This window comes from Magnolia sinica, chromosome 18 (genome assembly GCF_029962835.1).
Source record: "Magnolia sinica isolate HGM2019 chromosome 18, MsV1, whole genome shotgun sequence".
NCBI lineage: Eukaryota > Viridiplantae > Streptophyta > Magnoliopsida > Magnoliales > Magnoliaceae > Magnolia > Magnolia sinica.
In genome coordinates, this window is record NC_080590.1 from 27,878,165 (window position 1) to 27,900,037 (window position 21,873).

A 21,873-nucleotide genomic window follows, 5' to 3' on the forward strand; every position below is an offset into this window, starting at 1 on the left:
GCACCGCATGAAAACCATACTGAGCCAATGATCCTAACCGTCCGCTCCGAACAACCAAATGACGGCTAAATGAAGTGGTCAGCAGCCACAATTCAATAGACAAAATCAAACGGTTATGATCATCTGCTAGTGTCCACAGCGAGCCCAAGGACGGTCCAGATTGGCTTCAATCTAGCACATCACCAGATTAACTTGATGCGTTTTGGTAACTCATAGGCGAGGAATATCTATACCATCCAACCATCATGTGGGCCATCAACTGAGATTCTTGTCCATTATTTTCCATGGTATAGTCAGGTGGACCACACCACAGAAAACAGTGATGATTAACCATTAAAAACATCTTGTGGGCCACAAAAAAAATAAATTATCATACTGATATTTGGGTGGTCCCTTCATCCAGGTCTTTATGACCTTATCAACAGGTTGGATGTCAAATAAACATTCTTGTGGCCCCTAAAAAGTTTCTAATGGTGGGTATTCAATCACCACTATTTCATGTGATGTGGTCGACCTGAAATTTGAATCTGCTTCATTTTTTCGATGATGCCCTCAAATTATCTGTCAAAACGGATGGACGGCGTAGATGTAAGGTACATGCATCAAGGTGGACCCAGCAATCAGGGATCCACCACCATTATTAGATGCCATATACACGCTCCGGTGGGCCCCACACATGGACGAGCTTGTTCTTTAAGGACAGGTAGAGAAACCAGTCTCTTTTATATATATAAGAAGTAAGCACTTGAAACATAGACAGATACCTCAGGCCAGCATCACAAGGGATGGAAAGCATTCCAGTGAAGACCTTGAGCTCAGGCCACATACACATGCCCATCATAGGCATGGGCACTGCAGCATATCCAATAGTCACATCTGAAGATACGAAGTGGGCCATTCTTCGTGCCATCGAGATCGGTTACAGGCACTTCGACACATCACCTGCCTACATCTCAGAGCATCCATTAGGTGAAGCCATAGGCGAAGCTCTTCGCCTTGGCCTCATAAAATCCAGACATGAACTCTTCATCACTTCCAAACTATGGTTTACTGACGCCCACAGACACCTTGTCATCCCGGCGCTCCGAAAAACACTCACGTAATACCTTATTGCACAGATAGAAGCACCAAATGTTTAGATCTTATATAAAAATTTAAATTTAATACGTGTGAGGTGCTCGTATTGATTTATATGTAAAGTGTGCTTTTTTATTTAATTACACAAGTCATCTTTTATTATTGTAGGAATCTTCAATTGGACTACCTTGATCTCTATATCATTCATTGGCCCATCAGCTCCAATGAAACAGGATATACATGGTCACCTAACAAGGACCATCTTCAACCCTTGGATTTCAAGGCTGTCTGGGAAGCCATGGAGGAGTGTCAGACTCTAGGCCTCACAAGGTCTATTGGAGTCAGCAACTTCTCTGGCAAAAATCTGGCTGAATTGCTCCGTACGGCAAAGATCATCCCTGCCGTCAATCAAGTAAGTTAATGATCATGGGCCCTTGGAATTTTGATTTTTCTTGTTGAAGATAAACGATGATCATGATGCGATCCACCTTGAAGGTGGAAATGCATCCTTTGTGGCAGCAAAAGAACTTAAGGGAATTTTGCGCGACGAAGGGCATTGATGTCGTCGCCTACTCTCCCTTAGGAGCCAGTGGGACTCTTTGGGGAACAAACCAAGTTATGGAGTGCAAGGTGCTAAAGGAGATTGCGAAAGCGAGAGGCAAAACCATTGCTCAGGTAATGATAACAGAGTGTTCACATTCCTTTTTAAGTTGAGAATTATCTTTGTAGATGCATACAATCACTCGCAAACCACGTGCATCAGGTTAAATCATGAGAAGGGAAATCAAACTCTGAGGAGCAAACCTATGACGCAAGCCATTTGTCCAAACCCCTTTAACAAGATATGATAGTCAAGTGCTTTGTTTCTAAGGGTTGTTTAGATGTGTGGAAAGTTCAGTTGAGACAAAAATGTCCACGTTGATGGACTTCGATGTATACCAACTACCAAGATATTGTGTTTGGATACATGGATGGGTCCGTAGATGTTGAGATTTTGTGTTTGGATGACATCTAGGAGTGACAGCAGGAGCATGTATTAAAGAGGTGAGCCATGGCACATGTGCATGTGACCCTGTCATTGTACTAAGTGGGTCTTAAAATGTGAACATTCTCCCAAAATCTAAGGCCATGTGATGTTGGGTCACATCCTCAGTAGCATAGTTGCAGTAGGGATGTGGAGTAGGGAGGATTCTTTTGTGGAAGCCTTTGTCTTTTTGTCAATGGACAATTGCATCCTATTCCTCCCCTTCCCATTCATGCTTTAAGTGAAGCTTCCACCCATCCAAACGACTCCTAACAGTCGGTTTGGATCAGTTTGGTGGAACAAATAAATTGAAGTGGAAATCTTCAATTCAATCAAGAAGAAGTGATCAGATTGTAACGGTATACGCCTATATGTTCATAACAAAGTATCTATGATACTTGTATGGGTGCGCCTATGATGTTATAATTGAAATGTAAAGATAGAAAAATTAATCACTTAAATATCGCCATAACCCTTTTTTCTAAATTCTCTTTTATAATATATATATATATATATATATATATATATATATATTGAAGAAAGGTTTTACATATGGCTCCTCTTAATGGGCATTCTGGTCATGCGCTACCTGATATTGCCTTCGTGACCCCAATGTAAATGGTCATTTTGGCCACATGCCACAGGGTTACCTTCATGACCCTAGGAAGTAGCCCTTAAATTGCAGTTGTGTTTCTTGGGTTCGAAACCCATAGGTGGTGAAATCCCACTATGGTCGTACGTCGGTTTGTGGCAGGTGTGTAAAAAAATAAAAATAAATAAAGAGGTAAGATTGATGGGAATATACAGCTTTTAAGTTGATTTAATGTTTTATGCTGTTCGGATGAAAAAATAAAAAAAAATAGTGAATTTTACAAAGCAATCATTACACGTATTTATTATTAGGATTTTCTATCACAAGATTCAAAATAAAGGTTATCTAAATGAATATGAGATTTTCACTTATTATGCAAACATGACTCTAAAAAAATACAATCTATCTTTCAACTGAGCTCATGAAAATTATCATCTCATAATTTTCCCTTAAGTTCTATGTATCCAAACATGGCGAGGGAACATAATGTCAATTCAACCATTTTCTCTGATTTGTAGGTTTCATTAAGGTGGGTGTACGAGCAAGGGGTGAGTTTTGTGGTGAAGAGCTACAATGAAGAGAGGATGAAGGAGAACTTGCTCATCTTTGATTGGGCTTTGACTGAAATAGAGTCTCAACAGATCAGTCAGATTACACAAAGGAGGGGATTTACTGCAGTCGAGTTAGTCTCAAACAGTGGGCCCTACAAGTCCATCGAGGAGTTGTGGGATGGGGAGATATGATAGAATATAAGCATCTTGGAAAATCAAATCAGCTTATATGTTAGATATTTTCTGTATTCTACTTCTTTTTTCCTTTTTAAAGGGGCTCATAGAGAGGGGCCTCTGCACGTGTGAGAGATCCAGGCCAGTCATTGGTTAGGCCTAATGTGAACATGTCCTAACCAAAAAGTCTGGTCAGTCATCACAGCCGCTAGTCGAAATTCCACACAGGGATGACTTGTGACTTCTTTAATATCCTCCCATTTTTCTACCACCAGATAATTGGACTCGCCAGACTTTTAACTAGGGAATTCTCATGGTGGTCCCCACTTGATGAATGGTCTGGATCACTTAATCGCTTACCATGTTGGCATGCGTGCGGCAGGGTGCCTTCTCGGCCATCTCGCGGGCCCCATCCTGTTACCGTTATATTAGCCAAGACAATATAAAATTTGATATATTGAAGCGATTGTAATGTAAAGCAAAAAAGATTACTTGGAAAGTCTTCGATTTTCTTAAATGGGCCACTATAAATTCTAGTGGAAATGGTTGGGCTGCCAGAGGAAATGGTTTGCCTTTTCACTCCTTAGCTGGACCACAATCTACTAAAAATTGGATGGTTATAACAAAAATTTATAGCCATCCATTTGTTTTGTAATGTGGCCCACCTGAGGAGTGAAACCGTCCAAATGATCTAAAAACATTATGGTCTGCACATTTGATGACCACCATCGTTTGAGATGTGCTCCATTCATAATGGACGCATAATCATACATACATACATGTGTATGTGCCTGTTGTGTGTGCGTGTGTACACAATGGGCATGGGCATGCATGTTCCAATGTATATTCCATCTAGCCCAAGTTTGTCCAACACGGAGTTGTGATAGGCCAGTCCACTTGTTTGGCTCCTTGGTCTTTAAGTTGTTTTGATGGAGACTTCAAGACATTATCATAATAATCCCATGTCTGTTGACACGAGTTGTATCCTAAGGTTTTACAAATATCAAAAGTACCATAATTACGGACAAAATAGTCTAGATAGATACCTTTTCGACTGTGCATATGATTATGTTGCATGTCGGTTTGTTATGTGATGTGATTGTGTTGTATTTCATATAAGGTGTTGTATTGACACACAACTTTGATGTATCGCTCAACATAAAATTTTAGCCCATGGATGGATGATCATGACTATGAGGGTAGTTATATTACCTTGAGCTACTTCGTGCAGTGAGAGCCGAGGAAAATTCTCAAATGATGCTTGTATTGAGTGAATGAAGCAAATGATGGAATTTCCCTTCAGTTATTTTAAAGAAAAAGTAGATTTACTTTTTGCTACAAAACAAAATTCGGAATATGAAAACCTTCCTGTAGTAAAAGGTTTTATTTTTCTTTCATCTTTTGGCACAAAGGGATTTTTTTTGTAGATAAACTCTTTAAGAAATTTTTAAAGCAACAATAACATCATTTTTTATTGAATTAATATTAAATTGAATAATTTTAGTATCAAGATTTGATAAATTTAATACCAAAATTCAAGAATTTTATCAATTATCACTTGTATATAGTTTATCAATTTCAATCTCTATTATGATAACATTAGGAGCCAAGGGCATTTTCGCCTATACGATTAGTTTAAGGAGAGCTGTGGCTTGTGAGAATATAGACAGCAACATTTTTGAAAATTTAAAATTTTAGGTGCCTATGCCAATAAATGAATAACTTAGATTTTAACCATATCAACAAACAGCTTCTGCGACCTCTCCTTCTGTTCACATGTAGCCCACATGACAAGTCTATCCAATAAAAGCTATGGATTCACCGTGATGACTTGCATTACCTCTTGTTAGGACATCAACCCAAACAAAAGACATTGAAAACTCAACTACGCCACAAAACATGAAAAAAGTGTGGATGGGGTCGCCCACCGTTAGTGACATTCTCTCTCTCGTTCCAATGTATATTCCATCTAGCCCAAGTACGTCCAACATGGAGTTTTGATAGGCCAGTCCACTTGTTTGGCTCCTTGGTCTTTAGGTCGTTTTGATGGAGACTTCAAGACATTATCATAATAATCCCATGTCTGTTGACGTGAGTTGTATCCTAAGGCTTTACAAATATCAAAAGTACCATAATTACGGACAAAATAGTCTAGATAGATACCTTGTCGATTGTGCATATGATTATGTTGCATGTCGGTTTGTTATGTGATGTGATTGTGTTGTATTTCATATAAGGTGTTGTATTGACACACAACTTTGATGCATCGCTCAACATAAAATTTTAGCCCATGGATGGATGATCATGACTACGAGGGTAGTTATATTACCCTGAGCTACTTCGTGTAGTGAGAGCCGGGGAAAATTCTCAAATGATGCTTGTATTGAGTGAACGAAGCAAATGATGAAATTTCCCTTTAGTCATTTTAAAGAAAAAGTAGATTTACTTTTTGCTACGAAACAAAATTCGGAATATGAAAACCTTCCTGTAGTAGAAGGTTTTATTTTTCTTTTATCTTTTGGCACAAAGGGATTTTTTTTGTAGATAAATTCTTTAAGAAATTTTTAAAGCAACAATAACATCAATTTTTACTGAATTAATATTAAATTGAATAATTTTAGTATCAAGATTTAATAAATTTAATACCAAAATTCAAGAATTTTATCAATTATCACTTGTATATAGTTTATCAATTTCAATCTCTATTATGATAACATTAGGAGCCAAGGGCATTTTCGCCTATACAATTAGTTTAAGGAGAGCTGTGGCTTGTGAGAATATAGACAGCAACATTTTTGAAAATTTAAAATTTTAGGTGCCAATGCCAATAAATGAATAACTTAGATTTTAAACATATCAACAAACGGCTTCTGCCACCTCTCCTTCTGTTCGCATGTAGCCCACATGACAAGTCTATCCAATAAAAGCTATATGGGATTCACCGTGATGACTTGCATTACCTCATGTTAGGACATCAACTCAAATAAAAGACATCGAAAACTCAACTACGCCACAAAACATGAAAAAAGTGTGGATGGGGTCGCCCACCGTTAGTGACATTCTCTCTCTCTTTCACCCCCCCCCCCCGCCTTAGACATCAACCCAAACAAAAGACATAGAAAACTCAACTACGCCACAAAACATGAAAAAAGTGTGGATGGGGTTGCCCACTTGTTAGTGACATTCTCTCTCTTTTTTTTTTCCACAACCCCTCTCTCACTCTCCATGTATGTTGGAGGTGCCATCCCTTAGTCATGTTTGGAACATGGGATTAAGGTTGTATGAAATTGCATTTTGTACAATGTAAGTACCTTCCAATGTTTGAAAACAATGGAAAAGATTGGACTAATCCAAGTATCATATCATTTAGCCCCAACAAGAGATACGACGAATATCTGGTTGATTTCAAAATCCACTACATATGTGGTCCCCATATTGATGCATGTGTTTTTTTTTTTCCATGTTGTCCATCCATATGCATCCTTTTTGCATGGCAATTAACTTGCATAAGCATACGTGTGACATATATCGGTTGTGAAATCTAGTACATTGATTACAATTCCATGGCCCACCACAACACAGGTTTCACTTAATACCATGTTTTTCTTAAAAGGAGAATTAGACCCCAAACATGGGATTGGACAGCTATATGCCATATGGTATTTTCATACATACAATTATTATGTAATAATGTTGTTAATTCTACCTAATGCATTTCCACACTATCTAATCCTACATTTCAAATAGGCCCATAGTTTTATCAACCTGTCATTAAAAAATGGTTGTTGTTGCATGGGAGGTCATTTGAGTGTTTATTAAGTTTTAAATTATAATCACTTTACATGTGAAGCTCTTTTTATCTGTAAAGTGTTTACAACCTATCATGTTTGGCTTTAAGTTGTAAAGTACTTATATGTAAACAAATTTTCTGTGTTTGGGTAACTTATAAAGTATTTACAAATTAGAGTGTGGATATTTACACATTTTGATAAAACTTTTGACCAATAATTAAGCTAAACCAAGCATTAAGTGGGCCACAAAAGGTAGGCCACTATTTCAAATATTTCATGTGGAGAACTATTAAATAATTGGACATAAAATACTAACAAATTAATAATAATAAACTACTTAAATATCATGTTTCAATAAACAACATCCAAAATGAATAAAACAAGGTTTACAAAATATTCATGATAGAGTATTCTTCTCCACTCGTATATATTTAAGCTTGTTGAATTTTAAGAAAAGCTTTTCTCATATAAATCTAGTTGTCTTGCAAGATAATTGGAGGCCTTCCACATTATGTTGTTAATGATGATTACGAGATTTGTAGCTCCTCTCACACATTTTTTTACTAATTTTGATTCTCTATTAAATACTTGTCAATCATATCACAGAGGTGACTCAATGTTTGTATCACACATGCATAGGGAAGGATAGGAAATCACCTTCTTTTTCTTCTTCATTGCCCTCAGAGTCCTGCATATGGGGGACCACTTTATCATTCAATGTGCTAAAGTCCTCCTCCAACCATCTTAGAATTTGCACATGTAGCATACAAGAAGTCAATTTAAACCATCCAACTTATGGTATATATAACTAATTTAGATGCATCATGATTTTATTTTTTTAAAAAGCTTATATGATTACCTATATATATATATATATATATATATATATATATATATGATTCATGAACATTTATTAGATCGTTAAAAATGAAAAATGTCCAACAATCACGATCAAGTGACAGTGGGGTGCACAATCTAGTTGATTTTATTTGAGTTGATACATGAACCTAGATAATTTCTAAGTGCCTACACAATATTTCATGGATCAAGTGGGTTATATCAAGTGTTATGCAATATCAAGCATCTTATTTGTGAGGCTCACCATGGACCATATATACCATCCAATTTAGTCATATTATGTATCTGACTAGGCTGACTATACAACCCCCCCTAAAAAAGAAAAGAAGTCATTCCAAGGGTTAGGTGGTGTAGACACCTCACTCAATATGAGAATAAGCTACTCTTCAGCTTTGTAACCATGCTTTGATAAAAATGTCCCTGAAAGATTCATAGCCCATTTGAAAACCACGCGGGTCGAGTAAAATAAGTTTTTGGCTAGTCACGAAAATAGTTAATGGACTAAATCGACATATCCGGGGCCCCACCAATCCAATCTTGATCAAATTGCTCGGACCTTGTGAAGATTCAAAATGTGCATCACTCTGATAAAACCATCTTCGACCGATCAGAATGCCTTAAAAAAACAAATGGATAAAATGGAAAGGGTCTTTGGCCCAACCCAGAAACGACTAATGAACCAAATTAGTAGACTAGCAAGTAGGGGTGCACATCGAACCGTTGGAACCATGTAACCGGACCGGAACCGTTGGATTGGTCCAGTTTGGTCTGGTTCTAGGGTGCTAACGGTCCGGTTCCAGTTCCAAAATTCTCATAACCGTTGATTATGGATCGGTTCCAGTTTAGGGCTCTATAGAACCGAACCGAACTGTTGATCCGAACCATTACACAAACCGTAGATCCGAACCATGATACAAACCGTGGATCCTCTGCCTTCTCTCTCTCTCTCTCTCTCCATCTCTTTCTCTTTTTTCTTTTTTTTTTTTGTAACCATAGCCCATCCATTTCTTGTATCTATCAAACTGTAAGGTTCAACTCAATCCAATACCTACCGCCGCATTCACATCTAAAAAGAACCCGCAAAAATCCATCATCTTCCTCATCCTCATCACCGTCCCCACCTAATGCCTTCTTGGTAGCAGCTTTCTGGTTACTTCGCTTCACCCTTCTAGGGCGTCCACCACCAAGTGGGCTTGTAAGGGAGAAGTCAATATGCTTCTGGGAGTCCACCCAGACCATAAAGGATGGTATATTGACCACCTGTTTACCAATCCTGATGTGCCTCTGCCAGATGAGGACATGGGCGTGATGGATGGACTTGGCCTTGCCCAACTTGAAGACAAGCGTCTGCAACCTTCTTCTTCTTCTTTTTTTATCCCAGCACTTGAAATTTCATACCATTAAAGATATTGCCACTCAAAATCAAATCTCCAGAAAGCAAAATCTGAAGAACTCATTTCTAGAACCCGCTACTATTAAACTAAAGCAGAGTATACCAAAATCATGCCTGAAACACCTTTATGAGCTTAGAATGATGCAGCAGCCGCCTTCTTCCTCGGAGCAGCTTCAGTGCCTTCTCTAAAATTGCTCTTGAATCTGCGAGCCACATGACGGAGGTACCTCACCCTTCTCGTTCCGGTCGTCCACAACCTACACTCGAGGAAGTTCTCTCTCTCTCTCTCTCTCTCTCTCTCTCTCTCTCTCTCTCTCTCACGTTGGGTTTCTCCTTATTCTTCTGCTAGAGAGAACCCATGTGGTGAGCTTGAAAAGCATGGCGGTGAAATCCGACGTCCATAACCGTGGAACCAATCCGGAATTGAACCGGTTTTCATGGTCCGGTTCCGGTTCGGTTCTAGGTGCTAACGGTCCGGTTCCGGTTCCAAAATTCCTAGAACCGTAGGGAACGGTTCGGTTCCGGTTTCACCCCAAAACCGGACCAAACCGAACCATGTGCAACCCTACCGGCAGGTCGATGGAATCAGATATTGACCAATTGTTCAGAATACCCGGAAACCTTGGCACGCATAGCTTCGATCAAGTTGCATTTGCTAGATTCTAAAAGTAAAAAAATCCAATCGAGTCAAGTCAAAGGGATCCTCGACATCTCCTGGAGATAACTATTAGATCTAATTGACCCACGCTAAATTCAAGGTCGTATATCCTAGCTCTCAAAACCTTGGAAACCCCAAACGTGGCAATTGACGCAAAGAAAAAGGCAAAGCTGATAGAGGCTAACAACAACCCTTGGCATTGCTGGACAATTGATAATAACCTTGGATAAACATTGTACGTGACAGTTGATGCAAAGAAAAAGACAAAGTTGGACAGGCGGTCCTTCACCATAGGTTGCCTTAGCTATATGTTACCCTTTTCTAATTGTTAGAGGCTAACATTAGTTAAAAGCAAGCCTATAAGCCTACAAGGGGTCATTTATGGCCTTATATAAATCTCATAAAAGTAAGCTTGTGGGCAGAAAAAAATCAACAGAGAGAGGTCGGGGAGGATACATCTATAAGAGATTTGGAGTTTTGGCTGTGCCTAGTACTCGTATAGTGCTTGCCCGAGGTTTTGGAGTAGTTGGAGATTCCTGACTATGCGCAGGTTCTACCCAACTAACGTGACAACTATTAAAAAAGCCCCCTCAAAGATAAGAGTAAGGGTTAAGATTAGGGATATTAGACCATCCCTTTAAAAAAAGGGTGTCTGGTCTCACTTATCAAATCAATCTGCACTCCACTCTACACATTCCAAAAATACCATCAACACTCACATGCATGCATGCGTGTATGTGCATGTGTGTGTTGAAGATTCCTGACTGTGCCTAGGTTTTGCCCAACTAACGCGACAACTATTACTCAAAGATAAGAGTAAGGGTTAAGATTAGGGATATCAGACCATCCCCTTAAAAAAAGGGTGTCTGGTCTCACATATCAAATTAATCTGCACTCCACTCTGCACATTCCAAAAATACCATCAACACAAACATGCGCGCGCGCACACTCTTTTATTTATTCTTGCAGTCCTACTCCCCTATCTACACTCCTTTTGATTTTTATTTGCCTACTCAATGCCTTAAACCTTGCATGGTAAGGTTAGTTGTTGCTTCTTCCTTTTCTACCTACTTGGGATCATAAATCCTGAGAAGTAAGGCTAAATGTAATATAACTAAAGTTCTGTTAAATCCCCTAGAACTAGATAAATCCCGTGTAAAGTAGAAACACACATAAGTGCAGGAAGAAAATAATGTCTAACCTTTTTTTTTGTGTCACCGAGGCCCTTGAAATCAATGGTCGCATACCAACTGTAGGAATTGCTTAATTGAGAAATCTTACCCTTTAAACAATTCTATTGTTTCTAGCTAACCGTAGATTCTAAGTTTTATTTAACTAGTGACAACTCCAAATTAAACGCATTACCATATTCGAGTCAATACCACACCCCAAGCTATACCAATTGGAAGAGCAAAAAAGCGAGAGAGTGAGTGTCTGCTCGTGCGAGGCATTCACAATTTGGTCACACGATAAGCAAAAGTTAGGATAGGTATAATTACCATTAAAAATTTTTGCTTATTTGTAAGGCACATCATGAACTGCATATGTCAACTAATCCAGCCAAATTATACGTCCAGCTAAGTTGATTGGACTAAAAAAAGAGAGGTCATTCCAAGGATCATGTGGGCCACATTAAAATTTACTATTATTTACAGGGCTTGTCATAAATTATACATATCATCTAATCTAGTGTGATGGTTTGACTTATTGGGATGATTAGAAATGTAAAAAGAGGCCATTCCAATAATTAGGCGGGCCACGTCATAATGAACAATTGTGATGGGTACGACCACCTTAAAAACTGTCGAGATTGTTGATCATGCCAGCCTAATTTTGAGATCGACTTGATTTTTTTGGGGCCCAGTTATATAAAGACAGCTGGGCACAACAAATGGATGAATTGGATGACCTACAAAAATCATAGTAGGTACCGCAAATAGTATGTGTACACCATGTTTTTTTAACAATAGCAATGGCAAAGGGTGTTGTACCATTTCCTTCTTCTTCTCTTCCAATATAAAAGGAAACTAGCCTTTTCCAGTGCTGCTCCAAATAAGAAAATAGAGAGAGAGGATGCACTTATCTATTTAAATATAAATTAAAATTTTTAATAATTAGGTTAATGACATTACAATTTATGTGAAACACAATCTTTTATCAGGTTTCAACATGGTACTCTTTCATGTAAAGTCTTTACAACCTATAAAATTATTATATGTGAATTAAGGCATTTAAATACTCACTAAATACATTACATATAAGCCCTTTATAAGTATAAGACTTTACAAGCATCCAAGTGATGTCTTAAAATTTGATTATTATTATTTATTTATTTTGCGCCAAAAGACTATACTATAAAGAGCTTCTTGATACTAAAGGTTGTAAAAAAAAAAAAAAAAAAAAATCATTGTGGAAGAATGAATTTAATTTTATCTTTAGAAAGTGTTAAGAAGGCAAATTTGTCAATTAGCCAACATTCTCTACAACATTAGGGCTATTCCTAACTTAGAACATGCAGGGGCTTTTTCATAATTTAAGAAAATTAAGAGATTTCTTTTTTTTATAAAATTCTCAGTAACTTCTACACCAAGTAATCCTCCTATAAAATATATAAAAGTTACAATAAATGTATGTGTAAGGTATTGTCCTTGGATTAGGTGTATCCCATGTTTTCTAATACTATGTTTGGAATGTATGCATTAAAAAAGAAATCCCGGGATTTACTTTCAAATTACACTTGGATGAAGCAAAAATTCATCATCCATCGGATTAGTAATCCCATCTTCACACTTTACGACACAAGGCTCATTTTCCAATGCCTATAAAGTTAAGGGGTCGTTTGGCACTGTGGATTGGAGGGGATTGGAGGGGGTTTCAAATCCCCTCGGTTGTTTGGCGCATAAAGTAACCGGGGGTTGCAAATCCAGGGGGTTTCTAATCCCCTCTTTGAGGGGGTTTGCAATCCACAGTGAGAGCTTGGATTACACCTAAAATCATTTCAATGTGTCATTGTACACTATCATTCTATTGGGCACATGGCCCACTAATGATGATTAGCACCGTCCAAACATTATCCATATAAATCAGCACGGTCCAAACATTGTCTAGCACCGTCAAAACATTGTCCATATTAATCAACGATTAAAAATTGTTGGTTAGTCACTCAGACATGATCTTGTGCTTGCGGTCCATCCGAGACTTGGAATTTTATCGTTTTCAAGCAAAGCATATATTTCAGCAGGCTTATCACAACCATAGTGTCAAAAATTATATATCCCACTAATTAGAGATATTAAAGTTGATTTAGCAATTAAATTGAAACCCTTGTAAAAATACCATGCATAGGTATTTTTGGATTAAAGTTGATTCACACTCTAGGGTGCCAAACACAATGTGAGGATTGCAAATCCAGAGGGTTTCCAATCCCGGGGGTTCCGAATCCAGGGGGTTCCAAATCCACGCTATCAAACAGGCCCTAATTTTAATCCTATCTCACACTCCTCCCGAACATGCCATTCCCATTTTCAAAGTGGGATTAGTAATGCAATCCCATTTAATACAACTTAATACCACTGTCCAAATAGGCCCTAAGGTTTTGACATGTAACATTCTTCCTAAATAATAACTTCCTCTACATAATGGAAACCACCTTACTTTTTCACGCTTCATGGTTAAGTTAATGAAATCTTTTTAAAAATATTAATATTGTTAGAGTCATCATTGGGCTGGGCTAGCCTGATGGGCTTTTTGGGCTTGACCTCGGCTTGGACTAGAGTATCAAGCCTGAGGGCTCGATTTGGGCTTAAAAAAATCTAGCCCACTTCTCAAGTTGGTTGGGCTTGGACTTAGTAGTTTAAAAGCTCATTAGCCCTATCAGCCCATTAACATTTTCAAAATTTTAAAATTTAAACTGATTTTTTTCTTCTTTACCAATTTTCTCCCTCTTTCCCTCTCTTTTCCAAAATGCAAAACCTATCTCTCCTCTTTTTGAATTTTCAAACCAACAGTGAATACATGGGAAATGAGTAATAATGATTTCCTTGAGTAATTACAGCAGTAACACTAATGCTTGATTTGGCTCTTGCTTTTTTTAGCACAAAAATCGGTGATGCTGTGAAATATGTATGGAGCACACGGTGATATATGTGGCTTATCCACACGGTCCATCCATTATCCTAGCTAAAATTAGGGCATCATCCAAAAAGATGAGGAAGATCCAGAGATCAAGTGGACTATATCACAGGATTTAGGAAATCAAATACCTACCTTTAAAAACTTTTTGGGGCGTGTGGGTCACTTGAGTGTTGGATCGGCCTCATTTTTTGGCTCATGCCTCAAAATGTTATTCTAGAATGGATGGATGGCACAGATACATCATATATATATATATATATATATATATATATATATATATATATATATATATCATATTGGGGCCAACAAATTTAAACCAGTCCATTTAGACCGGTTTTCCATGCGAAAATACACATGAGTTTTCAAATCGGATGCAAGAGTAATCATTACTTATTTTCCATGTATTTACATTGGATTTGGAAAATCAAACATGCCCTTAATGCCTCTCTCTCTCTCTCAAGAAGAAGCATAGAGCTTTTCTTTTCGGAGGAGAGTTGAAGAAGAGAAGTATCCTTTTGAGTGTAATGGAGTTGATGTTGTATGTGATATGGGTGCCTACATCTTTCTTAGTATATACGTGTTTTCATTTCTCACTTGTTTAGGAAATGGTTATATAATCCAAGATGTGAGTATGCTTGCATCTCTCTCTCTCACTCACATACGGAATAAACTTTTCATCTCCTATTTCATGGGTATATAAAAATAGGGCATGTTCTTTAGATGGAAGAACCTTTCACCACCGTGCTCCTACTTTAGAGATGTGACTCTTGTTCATTGTTCATCATAATATCAATTATTGGCCTTTAATTATCATTAAATGGAGGTTCTTTTTTTCATTTTCTACTTATTTTAAGATGTCTAATATGGATTTGCTCTAATTTTTGAATTTCGAGTACTTTTTTTTTTAACACATACATACTCACACATAACATGCACACCCGGAACCTATGACCTCTATGTTGAAATGCACTTTGTTTACCACTGAGCTATAGTTTGGAACCCAATGAATTTTGAGTACTTGGTTGCCATAATCCTAGAACATGCTATGTGTTGAGCCACGAGTTACAGGGTTACTCTAAGACATAAGTTTATATTGCCTCGGAAGTTAATAAGATTTCTTATTCATTTCTTTTTTAATCATTTAATTAAAGGGTGCCTTGCATCAATCTTAATAATGTCTCTCTCTAGAAATGGTTGGGTTAGGGCTTAGGCCAAACTTTATATATGTATTTTGGGTTGGACTATTTTGGCTTATCACAAACTTAGACTGGGTTTGGACATAAAGAATAAGTTATTGGAAATTTGTGAAAGTAAACTATGAATTTAAATCACACAAGATTAAGTAAACATAAACAAAGTAATTATAAATACATACCAATTTTGCATGGAAAAACCCTTAGGGCCTATTTGATTTTCTATGATACATGCAGATCATGGTAAATAAGTTATTATTACTTTTTCACCTTGTTTGAAAATATGGGAGTAATTTTACCTCGAAAATTAAAACAAAAGTGTTGACTCAAATATTTAGACCCCACCATAATGTATATGATATATCCACACCGTCCATCTATTTTATTAGAACATTTTGGAGGATGAACCGAAAAATGAGGAATGGCCCACACGAAAGGAAACGGTGGCCTTAATTTGTCCACCATTGAAAGTTATTTTCTTCACTAGGCCCACAATAAGGTTTTTTCATCATCTAACCCGTTCATAGGGTCACACATACATGGATAAGGGGAAAACACAAATATCAACTTGATCCAAAGCTTTTAAGGGCCTTAGGAAGTTTTTAATAGTAGGTGTTCGATTCCTGTTGTTTCCTGTGGTGTGGTTCACTTGAGCTTTGGATCTGCCTCATTTTTTTGTTCATGCCATAAATTCAGCTGGCATAACAAATGAGCAGCGTGGATAAGTAACATACAACATAATGGACCCCACATTGATGTTGTAAATTTCTCAATTTAAGTGTTAAAAAAGTAAGTTGTCACATCCGCATTGGGAAAGATGTGGTAATTACGTAGGTAAATAATTATTACCCATTTACATGGTAATTACACTTGAGCTGAAAAATCAAATAAGCTCTTACGGAAGAAAACTACGTCACGAAGTGACAATAAATCAATATGAAAGTAAAAGTACAAGAGATGAAATCACTTACAAAACTTGAAAAATTCTCGTTTGCACCTCCTTAAATCTTAAAAAAGTTTAGCCCTTGATTAGCATATACTCTAACACCCAAAATAGAAAATAATCCATGCAATTATGCAAAATTGCACACTGTTGACCGAAGTATTGATAAATCGACACTGATCGAGCAATCCTTGATTGATTGAGCCAACATATTTGAGCAATCCAATACATCCAAAGGTGTTCATAGAGTTTATAGGTATTTTTAAATTTATGTTAATTAATTAATTCAATAGTTTGATCGATCGAGGATGTCAAAAATTGTCCAGATACTAATGTGCATAATTCGGAGTTTACTTAATTGATCGATTATAATTGTTTATTGTACAAATTTAAGATATCTCATAATATAATGGCCAGCCTTGGCTCAACCCTAATCCTGTTGATTATCTACTCTAAAATTTTAAAACGCCAACCTTAACCCTTTGTTGATAAATCTTTTTCTGCGTTCTCTCAAAACTTAAGCCTAACTCCATAAATGAGGGGTAAAAAGGGTCGATCGTAACGGTTGTGGCATGGTTTGTCACAGCACGGAGATTAACCACGAGGTGGTTTAAATTAAAATGAAAAACGGAAGTAGGTATTTGGGAATTATGCGTAAGGAGGGTGTCCTTCGTCTTTGGGCCAAAAGGAAGGGGTAATATGTCACAATTCCAAAAGATTTTTTGGAAAGATTTTCTTCCAACCGAGCAAGCTCGAGCCTGTAAGTAAAGATTTTCCATCCTCTCTTCTTACCGCTCTGACGTCTACCATCGCTCCGGACTCCGTCCGGCCAAATCGGGTCGGAAAATATCCGCCCAATTTCTTTTTCGTCTAGCTTCTATAAATACCCCTCCATACGACAAATACCAATCCCAAACTCTCTCTCTCTCTCGCTGTATTCCAAAATGGCTTTTCCGTACATGGAAGCGGTTATAGGTAAGATCTCTGTTTCTCTCTTCTGGGTTTCGATGGACTTGGATTTTCATCCATCGGCTGCTGCTGCTGTTGTTGTTGTTGTTTTTCTTTAATAATAATAATATGAGTGTATCTGGCTTTGCATTTTCTATTCATTTTGGTTTCTGGATTTTTTTTTTTTAATTTTTAAAATTTTAAATTTTTTATAACTATCTTTGTGGTGTGTCTATATATATATATATATTCTCTTTGCTTTTGCTAACATTTGGTGATGTAAAAAACCATAAAGATTTTCTAGGTTTTGGATGTGTTGATTGTAGAACCGCTTGTTTGTGTTGTGAGGTCTGTGTTTCGATGAATTAGATGTGGTCTCTTTTTTGTTTTTGATTTTTTTTGATTTTTGATTTTATTATTATTATTATTATTTTTTATGTTGGTATTGGCAAGAAGCTATTGACGGGTGTGCAAGAAACCCCAATAAGATTTTCTGGCTTTTGGATGTGTTGATTGTAGAACCTCTTGTTTTTTGTGTTGTGCAGTCTGTTTCTATGAGTAGGGTGTGTGTGTGTGTGTGTGTGTGTGTGTGTTTATTTTATTTTATTTATTTTAATTATTGATGTTGGTATTGGCAAGAAGCTATTGATGGGTGAGCAGGAAACCCCAATAAGATTTTCGGGCTTTTGGCTGTTTTGATTGTAGAGACTCTTGGTGTTTTGAGAATTACACGTGGCTTTTGAGATTTTCTTGGTTTTAGTTTGCGATGTTGGTATTGGCAAGAAGCTATTGGTGTGTGAATGAGGACAATAATGGAATCCTTTATATAGATTAGTAGATTGGAAAATGAAAGAAAATGGGTTTCTGCTTTTGCTATAATTTGGTGCTTTATTGAGAGATGGGTTGATCATAGAACCTCCTTTCTTTCTTTCTTTCTGTCCTTCCTTTTTGGGATGTCTGATGATTTTTGGATGTGTTGATCTAGAACCTTTTAATTGTTTTTTTTTTTTCTTTTGGGTGTTGAGTAGTCTATGCTTTGCTGAAGTATAAATGGATTATTATTATTATTTTTAAAATTTCCAATGTTGGTATTGTCAACAAGGTAGTAATCAGCATAAGAAGATGAGGAAGGGACCTCTTTATTGCTCAAATTGCTATAACATAAAAACTAATAATTTGGAAAGGGAAAAGAAATCATTTTGGATTTGTTGATCGGGAGATGATGGTCTTGAATGATGATATGATCACGTGTTTCTATTTCTTGAATCGGTCTTCTTGTTCACAGCACAAGATATGATGCATGTCGTAAATTTTCATGAAGTTCTCAAGACCATTCCTTGAGAACAATATTGCATTGTGATATATGTGGCTTTATTATCAGCTTATGATTCGGAATATTTCAGGTGCCTGGATTGTAATGTGAGGCTTTTTTTTTTTTGGCAGCCATTGGATTTAGGCCTCACAAACTGTTAATAAATACAGAATTTTGGCTCTCAAGTTTACAGTCCCTGTATATGGTGTTTTTATGTGAGATGGAAATGAGAAATGGGTCCTGGGAGTTCCATGAAATTTGCAAAGTATTTGAATCAAATTAACTGTGGGCACAAAACAAAAACTTTGGCTGCAGCTATACTTTCTAGCTCGTTTGACAGGTTTAGGGCCTGTTGGATGTCCCATGTAACCATTGTGGGATTGAAGGATATCTAAAAAAGCAATGCTGGAAGATTTGTTTCCCCACTTCTATCAGTTTGGAGCGAAGAACTATTGGAAATGCTGCTTATTTAAATTCAGAATTTGGCAAATGCTTGTATGACAGATGAGCATCTGTTCTGCCTCAGATGGTCAGTTTGGAAGACGATCAAATGTGCCTTTAATTTCTTAAGTTTAGGATATGATAGTATGAGAAATCATGTACTTTCCTCAGCATTTGGCCAATATTATTGGAGGAAATTCTCGGTATCTGCTGCGCACTGCTGATTGATGTATTTACTACTGTTCGTGTTGCATTGCCATCTTTCATTTTTGTGCTTCTTTTCCTTTTTAATAAATTGTGGGGTATCCATAAACAAGGAACTTTCACACTGTCATCCATACTTTAGTTACTTGGTTTGTTGTCTGCATGGAAGTTTTTTTATTTTTTATTTTTATTTTTTTACTGTTTAATTTCTAGTGAGAGCTGCTTGACTTTCATGTCCATGTATATAAACCTCTTTGTATTCCTACTCCTTTTTAACTCTAATAAATGTGGTTGGTGTCATGTATTTATATTTCTGTTTTGACTATTGTCAGAAAATGCTTAATAAATGTTTGATCATTTTCTGCATTGTCAAGTTTATTTTCTGCTTGAATTTCTTGGTGATGAGAATCCCATCTTGCAGGCTTTATGGTCTTGATGTACATCTTTGAGACATATCTGGATATACGGCAACATGCATCTCTAAAGCTGCCAATTCTTCCTAAACCTTTGGTTGGAGTGGTCAGTCAAGACAAATTTGAGAAGTCTCGAGCATATAGTCTTGATAAAAGGTTTGTTTTTATCCATTGAGGATCATTCTACATCCCATGTGTACGCGCTTGTGATTCAACAATCTGCTTTAAACATGCTGTCGACCCATTTCAGCGGTTGAATTAGTTTACAGCTTCATCGGTCTTCTTATTACATGAAATTAAATTGGTTATATAGATTGGAATCTCTGGCTGGCTGAGACTAACTTCTTTGAGGTTTATATATTTCAGCAACTTCCACTTTATTCATGGGGCTGTAACCATACTAATGGATACCACAATTTTGTTCTTTGGTGTGCTGCCATGGTTTTGGAAGGTGAGTCAAGAGAATTGTGTCACTGTTATTCTTTTGGCAGAAATTCATTTGCTGTGCTTTTTGGGCTGCAGAGATCTGGAGACTTTCTGGTGCACATGGGCCTTAATTCAGAGAATGAAATACTTCACACCCTTGCATTCTTAGGAGGTGTTATGATTTGGTCACAGGTGTGATATAAAATCTTCCAATGGTTCTCAAAGAATTAAATTGCACTTCATTTTCGAAAAATTGACTATAGTTTTCATGTCTCGTAGTACTCTTTTTCTTGTATTTGGTGTGGAAACTTGAATTTCATTCATGTAACCATCATATGATGAGATATCTCGTTTTTTTTTTTCCTCACTGAGTTTGTGAAGTTGAGAAATCTTCTCCTGTAATTTTTTTAACCTTTTTCTAACGTGGATATATAAAACAGTACATGGATATCCACATCCAACTTCACTAGTTAAATAGATTGATTGTATGTCCAACACAGTACATATTGTTATTTGTTGTCACTAATATATGCGGGATTGCATGTACATGCTAAAGTCAGCAAGGAAGTTCATGCAAGGTCGAAGTCGTTTAGCAGGTGGCCCATTGCCCCAGCTTGTATGTGTCTAGGCCAAAAATTAGGATAGTTATGATGTTGCCTATATTGTGTAGTACAGTTATATATATATATATATATATATATATATATATATATATATATATATATATATATATATATATATTCTTTTTTTTTTTTTTGAGTGGTCCAACTGACCACCAAAAATATTTATTTGACTTGCATCCAAGCAGTTACTGAAGAGGGGAGAAAAACTAGTCAACTATTGAATTAAAAAGATAACAAAAGGAGAAAAAATTGGAGGAGAGATTAATGGAAAGGACTACTCCGTCGACAACCCTTGGTCAAAAGGACTTCATCTTTCATATAGTAGGTAGACTGTTCCAAGGGAATCACTATTATTACTCCTGTTATTATTTTAATGGGTAAATAGTTGGGGAAAATAAGGAGAAAATCTCTCTGCCTCTCTCTCTCTCAACTGAAAACAAGTAGAAAGACTTGCCATCTCTCTCTTAACTTAAAACAAGGAAAAGAGAAAAACTTTCGTACTTTGGAGTGTGGGACAGATGGTATGCAGCCATTTAGAAATTACTTAAAAAATTGCACACTTTCTGGACAAGTAATTCAAATTGAACCATTCAAATTGTGCACATAGGTTTAAATGTATCATGATTCATGACCCAAAAATTACGCTTATTTCAATATCTAATTATTAAATTAGTAGACATTTATTGGATGACTAATAATGAAAAATATTCTATGGTCTTATTTCAACAAACAAGTGTCCTTTGGTCAGAGGTTAGGTTTGCTTAACAAGTCTGAGTTTTGGACACTAACTTAACATCAATGTTTTCGACAATTTAGTCGATTTAATTTGAGTTAGTACATGCCACATGTTTCATTCCTAGATGCCTGAGTTTCAAGCGTCATATGCAGCCAAAGTATCAGATAACTCCCTAGAAGAGAGGAATACGATTGGAGCAGTCGGTATTCCAGTTAGCCTGTGTAACCAAAAGCAATGGGACCACCTAGATGTCTGTGTGAGAGATTCACTCTGTCCATCAGTTTTGCAAGATCATGTTACGTCATGAGCCCTAAAATGAGGCAGATCCAAAACTCAAGTGGGCCGCACCACAGAAAACAGTGGGATGGAAACACCCACCGTT

General features: G+C 36.9%; 3 protein-coding genes across 3 annotated transcripts in view; 2 read left to right on the forward strand and 1 right to left on the reverse strand.

The window, feature by feature from the left end:
• Nucleotides 1-718: 718 nt before the first annotated feature.
• On the forward strand, nt 719-3,846 carry LOC131232830 (non-functional NADPH-dependent codeinone reductase 2-like). Its single transcript, XM_058229319.1, has 4 exons — nt 719-1,099; nt 1,246-1,489; nt 1,573-1,752; nt 3,212-3,846. Exons 1-4 carry the CDS (start codon nt 786-788, stop codon nt 3,434-3,436), a joined length of 963 nt encoding a protein of 320 aa, XP_058085302.1. The 5' UTR covers nt 719-785; the 3' UTR covers nt 3,437-3,846.
• Nucleotides 3,847-9,084: 5,238 nt separating this feature from the next.
• Nucleotides 9,085-9,676, reverse strand: LOC131232325 (small ribosomal subunit protein uS4y-like). The gene is made up of 2 exons (XM_058228561.1): nt 9,575-9,676; nt 9,085-9,450 (listed from the first exon to the last, which is right to left on the reverse strand). The coding sequence occupies exons 1-2, from the start codon at nt 9,674-9,676 to the stop codon at nt 9,085-9,087; spliced, it is 468 nt and encodes a 155-aa protein (XP_058084544.1).
• Nucleotides 9,677-17,125: 7,449 nt separating this feature from the next.
• The window catches only part of LOC131234042 (CAAX prenyl protease 1 homolog), a 36,367-nt gene continuing 31,619 nt past the window's right edge, over nt 17,126-21,873 (forward strand). Inside the window, exons 1-4 of the mRNA XM_058231004.1 lie at nt 17,126-17,363; nt 19,715-19,862; nt 20,073-20,157; nt 20,229-20,324. Of these exons, the coding sequence (XP_058086987.1) occupies nt 17,333-17,363; nt 19,715-19,862; nt 20,073-20,157; nt 20,229-20,324 (360 nt within the window). The 5' untranslated portion in view covers nt 17,126-17,332. The remainder of the gene's footprint in view (nt 17,364-19,714; nt 19,863-20,072; nt 20,158-20,228; nt 20,325-21,873) is intronic.

Excerpts from the sequence above, each read along its gene's own strand:
- LOC131232830 (XM_058229319.1), top strand. The coding sequence starts at position 786 with ATGGAAAGCATTCCAGTGAAGACCTTGAGCTCAGGCCACATACACATG. Across the intron at positions 1,490-1,572 it reads TCATCCCTGCCGTCAATCAA|GTGGAAATGCATCCTTTGTG; the intron begins GTAAGTTAATGA and ends TCCACCTTGAAG. Across the intron at positions 1,753-3,211 it reads GAGGCAAAACCATTGCTCAG|GTTTCATTAAGGTGGGTGTA; the intron begins GTAATGATAACA and ends TCTGATTTGTAG.
- LOC131232325 (XM_058228561.1), bottom strand. The coding sequence starts at position 9,676 with ATGTGGCTCGCAGATTCAAGAGCAATTTTAGAGAAGGCACTGAAGCTG. Across the intron at positions 9,451-9,574 it reads AGCTCATAAAGGTGTTTCAG|TGCTGGGATAAAAAAAGAAG; the intron begins GCATGATTTTGG and ends TGAAATTTCAAG.